General features: G+C 44.5%; 1 protein-coding gene across 1 annotated transcript in view; it reads right to left on the bottom strand.

Moving 5' to 3' along the window:
- Window positions 1–349: 349 nt before the first annotated feature.
- The window catches only part of LOC311132394 (endoplasmic reticulum membrane sensor NFE2L1-like), a 35,331-nt gene continuing 15,901 nt past the window's right edge, over window positions 350–19,779 (bottom strand). The window contains exons 2-5 of the mRNA XM_084165666.1: window positions 13,184–13,282; window positions 12,835–12,948; window positions 3,159–3,645; window positions 350–2,934 (exon numbers count right to left, since the gene is read on the bottom strand). Of these exons, the coding sequence (XP_084021792.1) occupies window positions 2,153–2,934; window positions 3,159–3,645; window positions 12,835–12,948; window positions 13,184–13,282 (1,482 nt within the window). The 3' untranslated portion in view covers window positions 350–2,152. The remainder of the gene's footprint in view (window positions 2,935–3,158; window positions 3,646–12,834; window positions 12,949–13,183; window positions 13,283–19,779) is intronic.

Below are 19,779 nucleotides of genomic sequence, written 5' to 3'. Positions count from 1 at the left end.
CCCATATGATGCATTTTGCATCATATGATGCAAAATGTATCATACAGGGAGGATTTCTGTATTTTGAAAGTTTCATATCTTTTAAACGTGATTGCTGATAAGCATAACATTTTGGGACTGTCAACATTGGAGTAATTAAATACCAAAATATAGTTTTTGGAAATAATGTAACTTTAAGGTTAAGTTTATCAATAGAACCATGAAACCGGGCCCTGCTCCAGTACAGTAGCCTGTGTGGATATTGAGAGGTGGGAAAAACATGCCGTAGATAGGATTCCACATAGAAGTGTTCAGACCAAACACCTAACACAGACAACTTAGTTTTGTTAACCATTTTATTTTTTTTCTTAGGAAAGAACCATGTCACCAAGAACATCATTAGTGCTCTTAGAAAAATGAGATTTAAGTCGCATAACTCAGTTTTCAATACCCTTCCCCGTACAGCTTTAACACAATCAATCCCAGTTGAGCAACAGAGCCATGTTTATATATAAAACAATCAAAGGGAAAACAAAACACCATTTTTTTTATTTTATGGATTTGTAAAAATTCATTTCAGCCTCATTTATTCCAACACACATGGCAATCAGAAACACACACACAGACAAAACTAAAAGTGCCTAATAAAAATAAAATAACTGTTCAGCCTGGGAATTGGATTGGTTTTGTCCAAGGCAAAACTAACTTCTGAGACGTAAAGAAAATCTTTACTTGCTTGATGTAGGTACTATATAACCTACCTCTGACTGTTTCTTGTATAACTCTGCACAGTATACTTTTTTCTGTTTTATCTTTCAGTACACATTTTCTTCAATCTCGGTGAGCATTTCTCAAATAATACATACATACATACATACATACAAACACACTTTACCTCTGAACACAAAAGTGGGTGAATGCATTGTTTCACGAAGTTGAGGGGGGTTAGGTCAGTTGTTTCACCAACCTTGACCTACAGTGAAGCATTTGCAGTGACTTGAGTGCACTTGTGTTCCCCAACCCCATGGAATAAAAAAATGGTCTCTCCCAAAATATGCCCAAATCATCCATATAAATCCGTTGTAGTTGTGAGGTAGAATGAAAACCATCAGACTCAAAGCCCTGTTTCAAAATATCAAAGGGAGGAAGCATACAGTGCTTAAAAAAAGATTATTTTGAATAAAATCATACATAAAGCAATAGCTACATCCGTGTATAAAATTTGTTTTGGAAATGTAACATCTCAAATGTCTTATATTTCAAATGACATGTCTAACATGTCGCCAGTTAAATTCAGTTTTTAAAGAATTTCAATTTACAACTCCAGAACTAGGATCTATTGGGGAACGTCAGTCTTCTACATCTGCATTGCTTGCAGTTTGGGGTTTTAGGCTGGGTTTCTGTATAGCACTTTGTGACATCTGCTGATGTAAAAAGGGCTTTATAAATACATTTGATTGATTGATTGACAACTTTTCAGAATGTTAAGAAATCTTTATCAATAGATGCCAAAAAACTGCTATCAATTTCCAGTTGAGGTTAAAGGCCCAGTGCAGTCAAAATTCAGTTCTTCCTGTGTCTTGTATCATATTGTACAACAGCTGATGAAACACTGTAAAAGTGTGAAAAAATGTGATCAGTGTTATTTTCTCAGAGATGCTGGTGTAAAATCTACACAGGACCTTCTAATCAGCAGGTTTTGCATGGGTGGAGTTTCAACTTGCCTGGTGTTATTTGATATTGATATAAAAATACGTCTGCATTGGGCCTTTAAGCTATAGAATTGGAGTTCCATTCTTTTTAACTAGCCTCTAATTTATTTTAGTAGGAAATACTACAATTCTCCTTGTAAGAAATAATTTAATGATAATAAAACCCTTTCATTTATATAGCGAGAAACCATTAGAGTCCAGTGTTTGAGCTACGTTTGTTTTTCCAGAAAAAAAATCTCAATCATTCACACATATTCTGTATTATTTGTATTTACATGCACGTTTTTGGGTGTAATTTTTTTCTGCGTTTCTGTCCTTTTAGGCTCCCAAGGTCGGAAAGTCCAGACAAGAAGGAAGAGAAAGATCCGGAAACACAGTCACATGACCAGAATCTGGCCCATAAGTTCAGAAAAAACAATAACACATCCTTAAAACTTCAAGTCCCAGCAGCCCTTGCTGCATCAAGGCTTTTTCTCCTTCTTCCTCTTGTCCGTTTTACCTCCAGCTGTCGTCGTGGCAACACCAGACCGCCTGATCTGCTGCACCAAGACCCTCCCATTGGCCCCGCACTGCAGGGTGTATCGCTCTGGGGTCAGGGGTCGTCCTGAGTCGTCCCTCAGCCTGGAAAGGACGTCCCTGGAGAGGTGCTCCATGCGTTGGCCCACGGCGCCCAGAGCCTTGGCCGTGTGCTGCCTCTCCCTGAGCAGCCTGTTCCTCTGGGCCTGAAGCCTCTCCACCTCCTCCTGGAGCCCTGTGATGGCGTCCAGCTTGCGCTTGCGGCAGTTCTGTGCTGCAAGCTTGTTCTTCCCTCGCCTCCGGATGTCCCTCAGGAGGGTGACCTGGGCTGCAGATAGGCCACGCCCCTCCAGCAGCTCCAGGAACTCTTCCACGGGCATGCTGACGATCTCTGTCGCGGAGAACGGGACGTGCAACGCCCGGGCACGAAGTTCGTCGCGGCTAAGCTCTCGATCTTCGTAATCCTCCCTGTCGTCATCTTCGTCGCTGAGAGGCTCCTGTTTGATGGCTTTGTGGGGGAACATGGTGGCTGATGGGTGGGAGAAGGCTGGGGAGGAGTAGCTGTGGTCGTGCCACACGCTCTCACTGAGGTCCACAGGCGACCATGTTGTGTCGTACTCTGCGATGCCCTTGGAGGGGAGGGAGTCCGCCTCGCTGCTGTAGCCCATAGCTCCGCCCTCGTCCTCACAGAATGAACTAGAAGACGCTGACGACACCTCAGACGCACCTGGGGAGTCAAATGTACATAGGAATATGTAAGCTACTTTAGAATGGAGATGTAGTATGCTCAACTAGCTATTCAGAAGGGTGCAATGTTTAGAATGTTGCAGATGTGTGTGATCTATAGGCTAGGGTTGAAGAGATCCCTTCTCTTGCAAAGCAGAGGATCATTATGTCCCCTATCTGAACATTGCACCTTTCTAAAGCAGCCCCAGAAGTCTTCCAACTCACCCGGGGAGGTCGGGCCTCGAGAGCTGCTCTCCAGAGAGAGGCCGGAGTCTGAGTCGAGGTCCTCCAGGATACAAGGGTCGATGCCCTGTAGATTCCCCAGCAGCTGGGCGTCCATGGTGTCCAAGCAGCCCTCCAGCCCCAGTAGGTTGATCTGGTCAAACACTGCCTCGTCCAGACAGCCTCCTAGTGCACCATGGGACAATGTTCCGTTATGCGTTCCGTTGACCACTGCGGTAAACGGTAGTGCGGCCAGCCCTGTGGTCGTCCCTGGTGACGAGTCAGAGTTGGAGGAGTTTGTGGACTCTAGTCGGAAAAGGGGCCCTCTTGGTTGCCTGGCTACCAGGGTCCTGACTCCTCCCCTCGGTGGGATCATATCGTAGGTGGAACCTGTTACCATTGCATCGCGAAGACTGACGTCCTGGCTGATGGCGCTGGAGATGCTGGCGTCGAGGTCAGACAGCTGCTGAGGAACCAGCGGGTCTAAATCCTGGATAAGACAAAACACACATATTATAAAAAGACACCCTGACCGGCCTGAAATACAAAGAGCAGAACACAGTATTACAGGTAAATCACAGTAGCTCACAGAAAACAGTATCTCCCTGGTAAATCACAGAACACAGTATCTCCCAGGTAAGTCACAGTAGCTCACAGGACACTATCTCCCAGGTACATCCCTGCAGCTCCCAGGTACATCCCAGCAGCTCCCAGGTACATCCCTGCAGCTCCCAGGTACATCCCAGCAGCTCCCTGGTATATCCCAGTAGCTCCCAGGTACATCCCAGCAATTCCCAGGTACATCACAGCAGCTCCCAGGTACATCCCTGCAGCTCCCAGGTACATCCCTGCAGCTCCCAGGTACATCCCTGCAGCTCCCAGGTACATCCCAGCAGCTCCCTGGTATATCCCAGCAGCTCCCAGGTACATCCCTGCAGCTCCCAGGTACATCCCAGCAATTCCCAGGTACATCCCAGCAGCTCCCAGGTACATCCCTGCAGCTCCCAGGTACATCCCAGCAATTCCCAGGTACATCCCAGCAGCTCCCAGGTACATCCCAGCAGCTCCCAGGTACATCACAGCATCTCACAGGTAAATCCTAACACCCTAACGTAGCGTTATGACTATAACTACAGTTCCCTGAAGGAGGGAAATGAGGTACAACATACTATGGGTGAGTCGCACTCTTGCGACTTCGGTTGAAGGATCTACAATCCCGCCTGACAAGGCCAATGAAATCCGCACCTTGCTGGAAGCCCTGCCTTCCACAGGTGATAAGCGTGAGGCTCTGAATAATTCCATCAATTTAATACCGCTCTTTACCGAGCCCAGGAACAGGCGGTACGGAGACAAACAGGTGTTGTACCTCGTTTCCCTCCTTTAGGGAATAGTAGTTATAGTCTTAACTCTACGCTCTCTTTCAGTCAGTCAACTTCAGTACAACATACTATGGGGAAATATAATCACGCCCCAAGCCGACCCCAACGGAAAGTCTGGGTATTACACACACAGCGCACTGCCTAGTGACTTTCCCCTGTCCCGGCCGTAAGCACACTGTGTGCTATACTGGGAGCAGTTACATCCAAGCAATAAAACCTCACAAAAGTGTGTGGTGATGCCCATCTCGCCGCAGCACAAATATCTCTTATAGTCAATCCTTTAAAACAACTCCAAGACGCTGCCAGACCCCTGCCCCTTGTTGCTATATGCCAGGGAGATAGCCTCCACAATCCGGTGGGAGAGACGCTGCTTAGATACTGCCCTGCCGTGAGCTGGATTAGCGAAACCAGTTGGTGAATAACCAGATATCCTGTGTTTGTTCAATGTACGTGCGTAAAGCTGGCACAGGACACAGGGCATGTAACCTCTGTTGCTCCTCAGAAGCAAAAAGATGAGGTGAAAAGGGAAATAGCTCAAAAGCTGAGGACCTGTAGGACATAGCCATGACTTTTGGGCCGAAGGCCGCAACGTCACCTTAGAGTCGCCAGTGGCGAACTCGGTACAGGAACGGTGTACGGATAACACGTGGAGGTCCCCAACACGTTTAGCCGAGGCCAAAGCAGGGAGTTTTTTTAGGAGAGGATCTTCACATCCACTGACTCCAGATGCTCAAAGGGGGCCGCACTCAGTGCCTCCAAAACCAGTGCCAAGGTTTAGAGACCGGTCTAAAACGACGTACACCTTTCAGGAAATGCACCACCAGGGGATGAGCCCCGGGTGGGGTTCCGTCAATTCCCACATTACATGCTGAGACCGCTTTTCAAGAGGAGAATGCTTAAAAAGCTCCTGTAGGAACATAAGGATGTCCCTCACAGAGCACTGAAAAGTCCATTATCTTGGCACCAGAGCTCAAACGCTTGCCACGTATACACATACAGCCCTCTACAACCCTTGCAGACAATGGTAGCAATAACTTTTGGAGGTAAACCTCTAGCCATCAGATCAGCCCTCTCAGGAGCCAGGCCCATGGGAACCAAATCTCCAGCCTCGATTGCCAAACCTGCCCGTGCGCCTGGGACAACGGGAATTTCCACGTGTCCCTGCCTGAAAGGCAAATGATCTCCGCAAACCAAGGTTGCCTGGGCCAATGGGGAGCCACAAGACTCAATGGTAAGCCCTACCGGCGTACCCACTCCAATGTGGGCTGAATCAGAACCACTGGCGGAAACGTGTAAAGGAGGGTCCGAGGGGCCCTCAACGAGCAATGTCGTCTAGAGCCCGACTCATATTTCTGGAATCCGATACCTTTTCAGATTTTAGAGTGGAATATTCACAGATACCTTCTATATCTGCCAATATTTTTATTCTTATAGCTGGAGTGAAAATAATAAATGTTTTCTGTATGGATTGTGCTTAATTCCTTAGAGTCTAAGACGTTGGGGGTGATAAGTTGACATTTGGAATTGTTTTAAGATGGTCATACCATTACTATTAAAGCCCATAGAAACGCATAAATGTTTAAATGGCATAAAAGACAGTCAAAAAACAAATCCTATGAGAAAAGATTTTGAAGTGTGTCCTAAATCTAGGATATACAGTGGGGAAAAAAAGTATTTAGTCAGCCACCAATTGTGCAAGTTCTCCCACTTAAAAAGATGAGAGAGGCCTGTAATTTTCATCATAGGTACACATCAACTATGACAGACAAATTGAGAAAAAAATTCCAGAAAATCACATTGTAGGATTTTGAATGAATTTATTTGCAAATTATGGTGGAAAATAAGTATTTGGTCACCTACAAACAAGCAAGATTTCTGGCACTCACAGACCTGTAACTTCTTCTTTAAGAGGCTCCTCTGTCCTCCACTCGTTACCTGTATTAATGGCACCTGTTTGAACTTGTTATCAGTATAAAAATGACACCTGTCCACAACCTCAAACAGTCACACTCCAAACTCCACTATGGCCAAGACCAAAGAGCTGTCAAAGGACACCAGAAACAAAATTGTAGACCTGCACCAGGCTGGGAAGACTGAATCTGCAATAGGTAAGCAGCTTGGTTTGAAGAAATCAACTGTGGGAGCAATTATTAGGAAATGGAAGACATACAAGACCACTGATAATCTCCCTCGATCTGGGGCTCCACGCAAGATCTCACCCCGTGGGGTCAAAATGATCACAAGAACGGTGAGCAAAAATCCCAGAACCACACGGGGGGACCTAGTGAATGACCTGCAGAGAGCTGGGACCAAAGTAACAAAGCCTACCATCAGTAACACACTACGCCGCCAGGGACTCAAATCCTGCAGTGCCAGATGTGTCCCCCTGCTTAAGCCAGTACATGTCCAGGCCCGTCTGAAGTTTGCTAGAGTGCATTTGGATGATCCAGAAGATGATTGGGAGAATGTCATATGGTCAGATGAAACCAAAATAGAACTTTTGGGTAAAAACTCAACTCGTCGTGTTTGGAGGACAAAGAATGCTGAGTTGCATCCAAAGAACACCATACCTTCTATATACGCAAAAAAAATGTTTTATGCGCACATGACTGTAAGTCGCTTTGGATAAAAGCGTCTGCTAAATGGCATATTATTATTATTATTATTATTATTATTATTATTATACCTACTGTGAAGCATGGGGGTGGAAACATAATACTTTGGGGCTGTTTTTCTGCAAAGGGACCAGGACGTCTGATCCGTGTAAAGGAAAGAATGAATGGGGCCATGTATCGTGAGATTTTGAGTGAAAACCTCCTTCCATCAGCAAGGGCATTGAAGATGAAACATGGCTGGGTCTTTCAGCATGACAATGATCCCAAACACACCGCCCAGGCAACGAAGGAGTGGCTTCGTAAGAAGCATTTCAAGGTCCTGGAGTGGCCTAGCCTGTCTCCAGATCTCAACCCCATAGAAAATCTTTGGAGGGAGTTGAAAGTCCGTGTTGCCCAGCGACAGCCCCAAAACATCACTGCTCTAGAGGAGATCTGCATGGAGGAATGGGCCAAAATACCAGCAACAGTGTGTGAAAACCTTGTGAAGACTTACAGAAAACGTTTGACCTGTGTCATTGCCAACAAAGGGTATATAACAAAGTATTGAGAAACTTTTGTTATTGACCAAATACTTATTTTCCACCATAATTTGCCAATAAATTCATAAAAAATCCTACAATGTGATTTTCTGGATTTTTTTTCTCATTTTGTCTGTCATAGTTGACGTGTACCTATGATGAAAATTACAGGCCTCTCTTATCTTTTTAAGTGGGAGAACTTGCACAATTGGTGGCTGACTAAATACTTTTTTCCCCCACTGTATAAACACCATGGGACCACGCAGCCGTCATACCGCTCAGGAAGGAGACGTGTTCTGTCTCCTAGAGATTAACGTACTTTGGTGCGAAAAGTGCAAATCAATCCCAGAACAACAGCAAAGGACCTTGTGAAGATGCTGGAGGAAACAGGTACAAAAGTATCTATATCCACAGTAAAACAAGTCCTATATCGACATAACCTGAAAGGCCACTCAGCAAGGAAGAAGCCACAGCTCCAAAACCGCCATAAAAAAGACAGACTACGGTATGCAACTGCACATGGGGACAAAGATCGTACTTTTTGGAGAAATGTCCTCTGGTTTGATGAAACAAAAATAGAACTGTGAATTTGGACGAGTTCCTGACAAGTGACAACCCAAACATCAAAATGTATCTACGAAGCGCTACTTTGTAACCTACTATGTTTTTTTAGTGTCTCTGAAAACATTTGAATGACAAAGCTTGAGGAATACCCTTCGCAAAAAGCTAATATAACATCAGATATTGTGGGATTCACTGCTGTAACGTTAACACATAGTTTGAACGTTCTTAGCACACGACTTGCTTTACATTTGGGCATAGCATCCATTGTTTGTCACGACACTCCACGCAACAGTATATGGCCAGTGCGCATTTTTGGCTCTTTATTGAGCAGGCAAGCTTCTATCTACTCAGCACTCACCTTAGAAGCAGTAACAGTTCACAGTAGTTCACTCCCCTCTCCGACTGGTATAGTTGCGTTGGGTTATAGTGTCTACGTCGGCCCTGCCAAAAATGTCCCATACCTGGGAGAGCCTCCACTCCTGAGAGAGAGTCCTAACCTGTATAAAAGTTCTGCAACAGAGTTGAGGCAACCGGGGTCATGCGTCGCCCAAAGCGAAAGTATGTGCGCAATGCTCCCCAGCAATAGGGAGCGAGCCAAGGTTAGGAGGGAGAGAGACAGTCTCTCCCATCTGTTGATGCACGCCACCACTGACATAGTCGGTTCTGACCAGCACAAGCCGGCCCGACAAAAAACGGGGAAAGCGCCTGAGCGTCAGATACTCCAGGTAATTTTTATTTGTCTATACCCCCCCCCCGAATCGAGTTACCTTCGTACAGTGCACCCCACCCTCGGGTGGATGAGTCTTTTGTGATCACCTTGCGGGATACAACTCAGCCCATGGGAGTCCCCTGACAACAGCAGAGGGTCCCACTACTGGGCCTTGGCCCGTTGGCCTGACAGGGACCCCAGAAGCGACCGGTTTAGGCTGCGAGATGCGTCCAGGTGAGTGGCTGGAAGGGCCGTATCAACAAAAGCCCCACGGGAACGACTTCCATCACAGAAGCAATCATCCCTAGTAGGCATAGGAACTGATGAAGACGCACTGTAACCCCGCTGAAATTTGCCTAAGCAGAGACGGAACCCGGGCACCCTCCGTGGGGATTGAAAAGCATGATACGTGAGTGAGTCTAGTTCGATACCCAGAAACGGAATGTGCTGAGATGGAGTCCGACAGCTATTTTTCTGGTTTCTTATGAAGCCTAGACTGAATATGGGACAGTAGCATGGATGTGTGTAAAACTGCTTTCCCTATGGACTCTGCCACCACCAGCCAATCGCTGTAATAGCCAGCGACTTTTGATCATTCTGAGTTTGTAGACTGAGGTGCTTGCTGAGGGCCCGTAGGTTTAGAATGGGACGCAAAGTCCCGTCCCTTTTCGTAACCAGGAAATATCGGCTGTACCAGCCGTTCCGGATCTTCTTCATAGGACCCACTCGGATAGCCAGTTTCTGGAGACAAGAGTATATTTCCTCCCTTAAAACTGTCGCTGAGGCCTGGGGAACAGTCGAAGTGATGACTACGCAGAAGGGTGGGGTACGCACAACAAATTATAGCCTGTACCCGGATGTCACTGGTCATATGATCTAGGGCGACACTGCGCATGCGAGCCATTGGTCAGAGCCAGAGTATGTGAGCGGAGTTGAGCGTCGGAAATCCCGCTCATCGCTCACGGAGCCGTGCTTGCAAGCAGCTCCACGTCCTTTCCAACCATTCCTCTAAAAACCTATCCTCGCTCACAAAAATAAATAAAACTGCCGTTCCAAATTCGCTCCATTCATAAAAAAAATTCACAATTTAACCAACACCCATCTATTTGTGTGACCACCTGGACCTACCATTTGGTGCCTTTGAATACATTTTTAGAAACAGGAGTTTGGCCAGAGTCTGGCTTCAGGCTCATGCGATGGTGCCTGGAGACAAGGTCAGCAGCAGAGAATACCCCTTCAGCGCTTGTAAAGCCACTGGGGATGCTAAACAGCCTTCAGGCCACTCTTTAGGCTGGGCAGGGATTCAGAAATTAAATTTAAAAAATAACCCTATCAAAACAGAAAGCTCCTTAAATTAGGTAATATGTTAGCCCTATTGGACCAAAATCAATGATAGCCTATTATATAGATATAACTTTTAATAGATCTGATGTTTAGTTTATAAATACTTTGCTACAATGACACACTTAGCTATCTACCCACCTAATTCCTTTCTGTTAGCATGTGCACGTACTAGTAAGTACACCATTATGCTTTTGGGATACGTGTCTTTTCAGATTCCAAAGTGATTCTTTAGTATAATAATAATAATAATAATAATAATAATAATAATAAGCCATATAGCAGACGCTTTTATCCAAAGCGATTTACAGTCATGCGTGCATAACATTTTTTTTGTGTATGGGTGGTCCCGGGGATCGAACCCACTACCTTGGCGTTACAAGCGCCGTGCTCTACCAGCTGAGCTACAGAGGACTACCGTAGTGGACACTACATCACCACACTAATATCGACCAGTCATAGGTACTGGCGACAGAGCGCCGTGCTCTACCAGCTGAGCTACAGAGGACTACCGTAGTGGACACTACATCACCACACTAATAACGACCAGTCATAGGTACTGGCGACAGAGCGCCTTGTAACCTAGCTGGGAATGGGACAGACAGCTCTGAAAAACGGACCCCTTCTGTTGTAACAGATGGGCGATTCATAATTGTATCTAATTCCCAGGAGTGTGGGATACAGCGTGGTCGTGTCCAACCCTGCTCGTTCCTTTGACTCCGCTAGAAACAACTCATCGCCTATAGAGCCCATAACCTGTATCCCTAGACACCTCATAGGTACTAGTGAGCTACAGGTAGGAATCAGCAATGAATCCCAATAATGAGCCACCTATGGGGGAGGGTCGCCCCCTTGTGGACAGTGACCCAACTTATCACTCTCACTGTGGGGAGATTGATATAGACCTTGAACCCTGTGAACACCGTGGAATGTGGGGTAACAGATGGGGCAGCATTAAACATGGACAAGCTTCCAACATACATTGTGCTTCCGTAAGACTGCATAGCCTGCATGAAGCCCGGCCCCTTTAAGTGCTCAGGGGGGCTCTGGCAATGGCTGACGTAGTAGCCCGTTTGCTGTTGTCACAGCAATGTCTTTGCGGAGGGGTGCACTGGTCACTCAGACCCGTGCCAAAGCCCCTCGCTCCGGGGGTTACCCCAGCCAAGTGCTCGGGGGAGCTGCTTCTTCATCTGAGGAGCACGCAAACACCGTTTCCTTCACTCCAGGAACTGAAAATAGGAATGGGGTTACCATAACGCCGGGGGAAAGCTAGTAAGTTTCATTCGCCAGAAGTTAATCATGCTAGCCGACGTTAGCCAGGAGGCTTTTTAGCGTATAGCTTGCCTAGCTAGACTGACTGCAGCACGGTCCGTTTAGAATAACCAAGCGACTTAACGCTACGTATACTAAACAAGAGAGCTACCCCAGCAACTCCACTGAGGGGAGGCAGTAATAGCTAGTAATACAGTAGCTAGTCCGCCTCAGCGAGTTACCCAACTTGGCTAGCACGCTATGCAGCGCTCGTTTAGCTAGCCCAGTCTCGAAAGTCCACGTAGGACCAGATCACTGAAGTGGGACCGGACTCTTCATCAACAAGTCTGGGAAGAGAGGCAAGCGGTGTTTGACCAAGGCAGACACAGGCGGCGGGGGGCACCCACCGAACCTGGCCGCCTTCTCTCTTCGAGTAGCCTCCCATAACTGGTGACAGAGCACACAGGAGCAGGGTTGGGCACAGGTAGCCACCGCATATCCCAAGCCCATGCAGACAAGACATTTGCTCCGACCACCTATTCCATCTCCGCTTCCTGCACCTTGGTCCCAGCCAAAGTACCGGCATCCAAGAAAGGAAAGTTTCCATCGGTAATTCCAAGCTTCCTCAAGAATGCTACACGTGTTTCCAGAGAGTTTGTACGCAGTACGTGACAATGGTTTGAGCGAGGGCCCCCTGAGCGTGCTCCAAGCCGAGACAAAATACACAGAGCGTAAGTATCTTTCAGAGAAATGCTATAACTGCCTGACTGGGGCATGATCTCGACCCAGAACCCGGCTTTGCCATCGTCGTCTCGGTCGTTTTCTTAGCCATCTTAATCATTGCGCCTGGAAATTAAAAAATAACTAATTGTTTGTGATTCGAAAACGTATGAGAACAAGTACAACCTTCCGCACACAACATCCAGGGCGTGAGCACGCTCTACTACTATGGGACAGTTTAGTTGGCGCAACACAAGACAGTCTCGTTTCCCAATTGTTTGTTTTAGTAGCGTGAATCGTTCTTGTTCACACCGAGGTGAAGAGCAGAATAATTGAAGAAATGAATCTGAGCCTCACGCTTATCACCCGTGGAAGGCGGGGCTTCCAGCGAGGCGCGAATTTCATTGGCCTTTTCAGGCGTGATTGTAGATCCTTCAACTGAAGTCACAAGAATACAACTCCCCCATAGTATGTACCGAAACTGACTGACAAAGGGAACCATTTTACCTAACTAACTATTTCAAATCGCCTTCTCTATTGCCAAATATCACCATGACATCATCATCAACCGACACCACTTACGTCAAATTCAGAGACGGGTAGAGACAGGAAGTGGCTCCAGTGCTGGTGGATGTCGATGGCAGGGGGAGGGGGGTCCTCAGGGCAAGCGAGAGAAGCTCCGCTAGTGAACAAACCCTGGAATCAACAACACACACAGTCAACAAACACTGGAAAATCTGTGACGAAAAACATGTGACATGCACACAATGAAAACATGTGACAAGGCAAGCATAGCACCTATTACACACAAAACATGAGGGTCATCACACTGAGCAAATAGTATGATAAATGAAGGCATGCCTACTTGTAATCTAGCTAGCCTACATTCCAAGACACATTTATTTTTATTTTGTCTCTTCGCTGTATGTACCTCTTGTTCTAGTGCTGAACTGAGAGCCAGCTGGGTCAGGGGAACGGGTTCCTCTCTGGCTTCATCACCATCGATCTGCCCATTCAGTAACTCAACCTCCTGATAACAGGAAAAGACAGAAAAGGAACGACAAGAATAAATGGAAGAAGTGAGAAGTAGAGAGAAAGAAAGATAAGAGTCCAGATGAAAGGGAAGAAAGGGGACAGAAGATGAAGGTGGGGAGAAAGAACAGGCCAAAGAAAGACATTTGTTAGCCATTAGTGTTGCACGGTATACCGAAACTTCTGTACCTTCCCCCCCCCCCCCCCGATACTAGAATATGAAAAACTTTTAGGTACTAGAATTTGTTACTTTCTGTACTTCTGTTAAATGTGTCTTGCGTCATATACGGATTGAGAGGATCGAGTCTGTCTAGTAATTTGTCAATCTTCTCAAGGGGGCAGTAGCTAGGCAGGCTGCAGCTGACACAGCGCGAGCCACTTTTGAGAAGCAAGCGAGAGACAGAAAATGCCGACAGCATGGCTTCTTCTAACGAAAACATAACTCAACGCCCACAGCTTGTTGACAAAACTGGCTGCAGAATCGAACTATGGGAATACTTTGATTACTGAGCAGATGACGGCCAGCCCACTGAAACAACTAAGCAAAAGATGTTACAAAGCAGTGCAGGCAAGGGAGGTTTAGTTGCAAAATGCCAAACTATTTTACACATAACATTTCCATTGTAACGTTGTCGTTATTCTACTAAATTTAAAGAACTTTGGAGTGACAATGACATGAACATACACTGAGTATACAAAACATTAAAGATGCACTTTGCAGAAACGCTGCGCCATTTCCTGGTTGATAAAATTCAAATAGTTTGCCTAATTTTAGTTTATGTGACTAAACAAACAAGTATAGTGTAGAAAATTGTTGTACCATCTAAACCGCTGTGAAATATATTTTCCATAACCAAAAATAATTGTATTTTCAGCTGTTTGAAGCTGGTGCAGAAACCTTAAAGTAAAGGACTGGAAACGTAAGATGGGAAGCACAGAAATAGAGCACATAGAACAGATCTACCGCTTATTAAGACTTGCTTTCAATGAGAATGACCGATCTATAACACACATTCTATGTGAATTTGGTCAGGACGCCCAAAAAGTTACATATAGCCGCTTGAAGAACACCTGCTCTTTCCATGAAATAGATTGGTGAATCCAGGTGAAAGCTATGATCCCTTATTGATGTAATCTGTTAAATCCATTTCAAAATCAGTGTAGATGAAGGGGAGGAGACCGGTTAAAGAAGGATTTTTAAGCCTTGAGACAATTGAGGATTGTGTATGTGTGCCATTCAGAGGGTGAATGGTCAAGACCAAAGATTTAAGTGCCTTTGAATAATAGGGTATGGTAGTAGGTGCCAGGGGCACCAGTTTGAGTGTGTCAAGAACTGCAACGCTGCTGGGTTATTCACGCGCAACAGTTTCCTGTGTGTATCATGAATGCTCCACCACCCAAAGGACATCCAGCCAACTTGACACAACTGTGGGAAGCATTGAAGTCAACATGGGCCAGCATCCCCGTAGAATGCTTGACACCTTATAGAGTCCATGCCCTGATGAATTGAGGCTGTTATGAGGTCAAAAGGCGGGGACGGGGGTTGCAACTCACTATTAGGAAGGTGTTCCTAATGTTTGGTATACTCAGTATATATTCAGTATCACTTTCATGTGAGCATTATAATATGATTGCAAACCCAACAGTAATGTGAAATGCATTCATTACTTGACAGCAATATATTTAGGACTACCTTGTCTGGGCTTGCTAGCAGTAACCACTAGCCAAGCAAATTGCCCTCTGGTTTTCACTAGTTACCACAGCCACACAGTCAAAATATATATGGCTATATCATAAAATTGTATGAAAACAAAAATGAACTGTTTGGTCTTTATTTAAGGTTAGACATAAGGTTAGCAGTGTGGTTAGGTTTAATATCCGATTTCCAGATGACAAACTGTGGAAATAGGCAGGATTTCTGACTTTGTGGCTGTGGTAACTACTGATGGCCCTTGGCAGAGGATTGCACCCTGGGAAGTGAAATGCACTCTGGGAATCGTAGTATGCCGTGTAACTTCCATTGTATTTCTATGGTGTGTAGACTATTGCAGAAATTAGCTTCACTGTTTGTAGTTTTGCAACTAAACCATTAATTTAATACATTAAATGATTTAGCTGTAATTAATAATTAATCATAGGTCTAAATGAATGCCATTTGACCCAATATTATGGCCATATATGAGCAAATTAACCCTGAAATGTATCAAATATATTTTTTAACAGTTTAAATGTACTTTTAAAATGATTTTGTCTGCTCAGTCTCCGATATGGTATTGCATGAGAAAATTGAAGGTATTCTGTTATTTAATATGGTGTTTTATTTTTGCAAGAAGTTGAACATAAAATATATTATATTCTATTTGTTCTAACAGTTATAAACATTTTGTTAAATGTTTAGAAAAATTTAACCCAGTGGTTATTCTGTGACTTTAGCTAATGCGCTTTCTGTTTTTGCTGTGGTATCGTTTTGGTATCGAGTATTATGATACTAAACCTTTTATCGGTATTGAAGTAAAAAAATCTGGTATCGTGACAACACTATTAGCCATAGAAGCCATTGAGATTAAACCAACTGTTAGCCTATTCAAGGTTGAGTGAGCCCACCAGCCTAGCCATTATTTCTGAAACAATGCCCCTATAGTAGCATAACAGGCAGTGGCGACCCATCATTCAGAGCCCCACCTGTTTTGAGCCCCCCCAAAAAACGACCTACAGTTGAAGTCGGAAGTTTACATACACCTTAGCCAAATACATTTAAACTCAGTTTTTCACAATTCCTGACATTTAATCCTAGTAAAAATTCCCTGTCTTAGGTCAGTTAGGATCACCACTTTATTTTAAGAATGTGAAATGTCCGAATAATAGTAGAGAATTATTTATTTCAGCTTTTATTTCTTTCATCACATTCCCAGTGGGTCAGAAGTTTACGTACACTCAATTAGTATTTGGTAGCATTGCCTTTAAATTGTTTTAACTTGGGTCAAACGTTTGGGTAGCCTTCCACAAGCTTCCCACAATAAGTTGGGTGAATTTTGGCCCATTCCTCCTGACAGAGCTGGTGTAACTGAGTCAGGTTTGTAGGCCTCCTTGCTCGCACACGCTTTTTCAGTTCTTCCCACAAATCTTCTATAGGATTGAGGTCAGGGATTTGTGATGACCACTCCAATACCTTGATTTTCTTGTCCTTAAGCCATTTTGCCACAACTTTGGGAAGTATGCTTGGGGTCACTGTCCATTTGGAGACCCATTTGTGACCAAGCTTTTCCTTCCTCATGATGCCATCTATTTTGTGAAGTGCACCAGTCCCTCTTGCAGCAAAGCACCCCTACAGCATGATGCTGCCACACCTGTGCTTCACGGTTGGGATGGTGTTCTTCGGCTTGCAAGCGTCCCCCTTTTTCCTCCAAACATAACGATGGTCATTATGGCCAAACAGTTCTATTTTTGTTTCATCAGACCAGAGGATATTTCTCCAAAAAGTACGATCTTTGTCCCCATGTGCAGTTGCAAACCGTAGTCTGGCTTTTTTAATGGCGGTTTTGGAGCAGTGGCTTCTTCCTTGCTAAGCAGTCGATATAGGACTCGTTTTACTGTGGATATAGATACTTTTGTACCCGTTTCCTCCAGCATCTTCACAAGGTCCTTTGCGGTTGTTCTGGGATTGATTTGCACTTTTCACACCAAAGTACGTTCATCTCTAGGAGACAGAACGCGTCTCCTTCCTGAGCGGTATGACGGCTGCGTGGTCCCATGGTGTTTATACTTGCGTATTATTGTTTGTACAGATGAACGTGGTACCTTCAGGCGTTTGGAAATTGCTCCCAAGGATGAACCAGACTTCTGGAGGTCTACCATTTGTTTTCTGAGGTCTTGGCTGATTTCTTTAGATTTTCCCATGATGTCAAGCAAAGAGGCACTGAGTTTGAAGGTAGGCCTTGAAATACATCCACAGGTACACCTCCAATTGACTCAAATGATGTCAATTAGCCTATCAGAAGCTTCTAAAGCCATGACATTTTCTGGAATTTTCCAAGCTGTTTAAAGGCACCGTCAACTTAGTGTGTATGTAAACTTTTGACCCACTGAAATTGTGAAACAGTGAGTTATAAGTGAAATAATCTGTCTGTAAACAATTGTTGGAAAAATTACTTGTGTCATGCACAAAGTAGATGTCCTAACTGACTTGCCAAAACTATAGTTTGTTAACAAGACATTTTTGGAGTGGTTGAAAAACGAGTTTTATAGACTCCAACCTAAGTGTATGTAAACTTCTGACTTCAACTGTATGTATGTACATACAGTGCCTTCAGAAAGTATTCAGACCCGTTGACTTTTTCCACATTTTGTTACGTTACAGCCTTGCAGGTAGCTTAGTGGGTAAGAGCGTTGTGCCAGTAACCGAAAGGTCGCTGGTTCTAATCCCCGAGCCGACTAGGTGAAAAATCTGTCGATGTGCCCTTGAGCAAGGCACTTAACCCTAATTGCTTCTGTAAGTCGCTCTGGATAAGAGCGTCTGCTAAATGACTAAAATGTAAATGTAAAATGTTATTCTAAAATTAATTTTAAAAAATCCTCAGCAATCTACACACAATAGTCTTGGTGGTTCCAAACTTCCTCCATTTAAGAATGATGGAGGCCACTGTGTTCTTGGGGATCTTCAATGCTGTAGAAATGTTATGATACCCTTCCCCAGATCTGTGCCTCGACACAATCCTGTCTTGGAACTCTACGGACAATTCCTTCCACCTCATGGCTTGTTTTTTACTCTGACTTGCACTGTCAACTGTGGAACCTTATATAGACAGTGTGAGTGCTCCTTTCCAAATCATGTCCAATCAATTGATTTTACCACAGGGTGACTCCAAGGAAGTTGTAGAAACATCTCAAGGATGATCAATGGAAACAGGATGCACCTGAGCTCAATTTCAAGTATCATAGCAAAGGGTCTGAATACTTATGGAAATAAGGTATTTTCTGTTTTGTATTTTTAATACATTTGCCAACATTTCTAAAAACCTGTTTTTGCCTTGTCATTTTGGGGTACTGTATGTAGATTGATGAGGATGTTTTATTTATTTAATCTATTTTAGAATAAGGCTGTAATGAAACAGATTGAAGGGTTGAAGCTGGGAATTTAACCCTGGTGTTCAGTGGGGAGAGGGGAGGGGTTACCGCTAGACCACAGGCTCTGCACCACTTACAGTGGCTTGTGAAAGTATTCACCCCCCTTGGCATTTCTCCTATTTTGTTGCCTTACAACCTGGAATTAAAATATATTTTTGGGGGGTTTGTATCATTTGATTTACACAACATGCCTACCACTTTGAAGATGCAAAAAATATTTTTTTGTGAAACAAACAAGACAAAAAAAAAAACAGAAAACTTGAGCGTGCATAACTATTCACCCCCCCAAAGTCAATACTTTGTAGAGCCACCTTTTGCAGCAATTACAGCTGCACGTCTCATTCCAGGGTTCTTTATTTTTACACTGTAGAATAATAGTGAAGACATCAAAACTATGAAATAACACATATGGAATCATATAGTAACCAAAAAAGTTTTATATTTGAGACTCTTCAAATAGCCACCCTTTGCCTTGATGACAGCTTTGCACACTCTTGCCATTATCTCAACCAGCTTCATGAGGTAGTCACCTGGAATGCATTTCAATTAACAGGTGTGCCTTGTTAAAAGTTAATTTGTGGAATTTCTTTCCTTCTTAATGCGTTTGAGCCAATCTGTTGTGTTGTGACAAGGTGGTGGGTGGGTGGGGGGGGTATACAGAAGATAGCCCTATTTGGTAAAAGACCAAATTTGGCCATATTATGGCAAGAACAGCTCAAATAAGCAAAGAGAAACGATAGTCCTTCATTACTTTAAGACATGAAGGTCAGTCAATCCGGAAAATGTCAAGAACTTCTAAAGTTTCTTCAAGTGCAGTCACAAAAACCATCAAGCACCATGATGAAACTGGCTCTCATGAGGACCGCCACAGGAATGGAAGACCCAGAGTTACCTCTGCTGCTGAGGATAAATTCATTACAGAGTTACCAGCCTCAGAAATTGCAGCCCAAATAAATGCTTCACAGAGTTCAAGTAACAGACACATCTCAAAATCAACTGTTCAGAGGAGACTATGTGAAATCAGGTCGAATTTCTGCAAAGAAACCACTACTAAAGGACACCAATAAGAAGAAGAGACTTGCGTGGGCCAAGAAACACGAGCAATGGACATTAGACCGGTGGAAATTTGTCCTTTGGTCTGCAGTCCAAATTGGAGATTTTTGGTTCCAACCGCCGTGTCTTTGTGAGACGCGGTGTGGGTGAACGGATGATCATCGCATGTGTATTTCCCACTGTAAAGCATGGAGGAGAAGGTGGTATGGTGTGGGGGTGCTTTGCTGGTGACACTGTCTGTAATTTATTTAGAATTCAAGGCACACTTAACCAGCATGGCTACCACAGCATTCTGCAGCGATACGCCATCCCATCTGG

The sequence above is a fragment of the Coregonus lavaretus genome (genome assembly GCF_964263955.1).
Source record: "Coregonus lavaretus genome assembly, chromosome: 7".
NCBI classification, from domain to species: Eukaryota; Metazoa; Chordata; class Actinopteri; order Salmoniformes; family Salmonidae; genus Coregonus; species Coregonus lavaretus.
The sequence above is the reverse complement of the archived record's forward strand: the minus strand, read 5'-3'. Positions and strand labels throughout refer to the sequence as shown.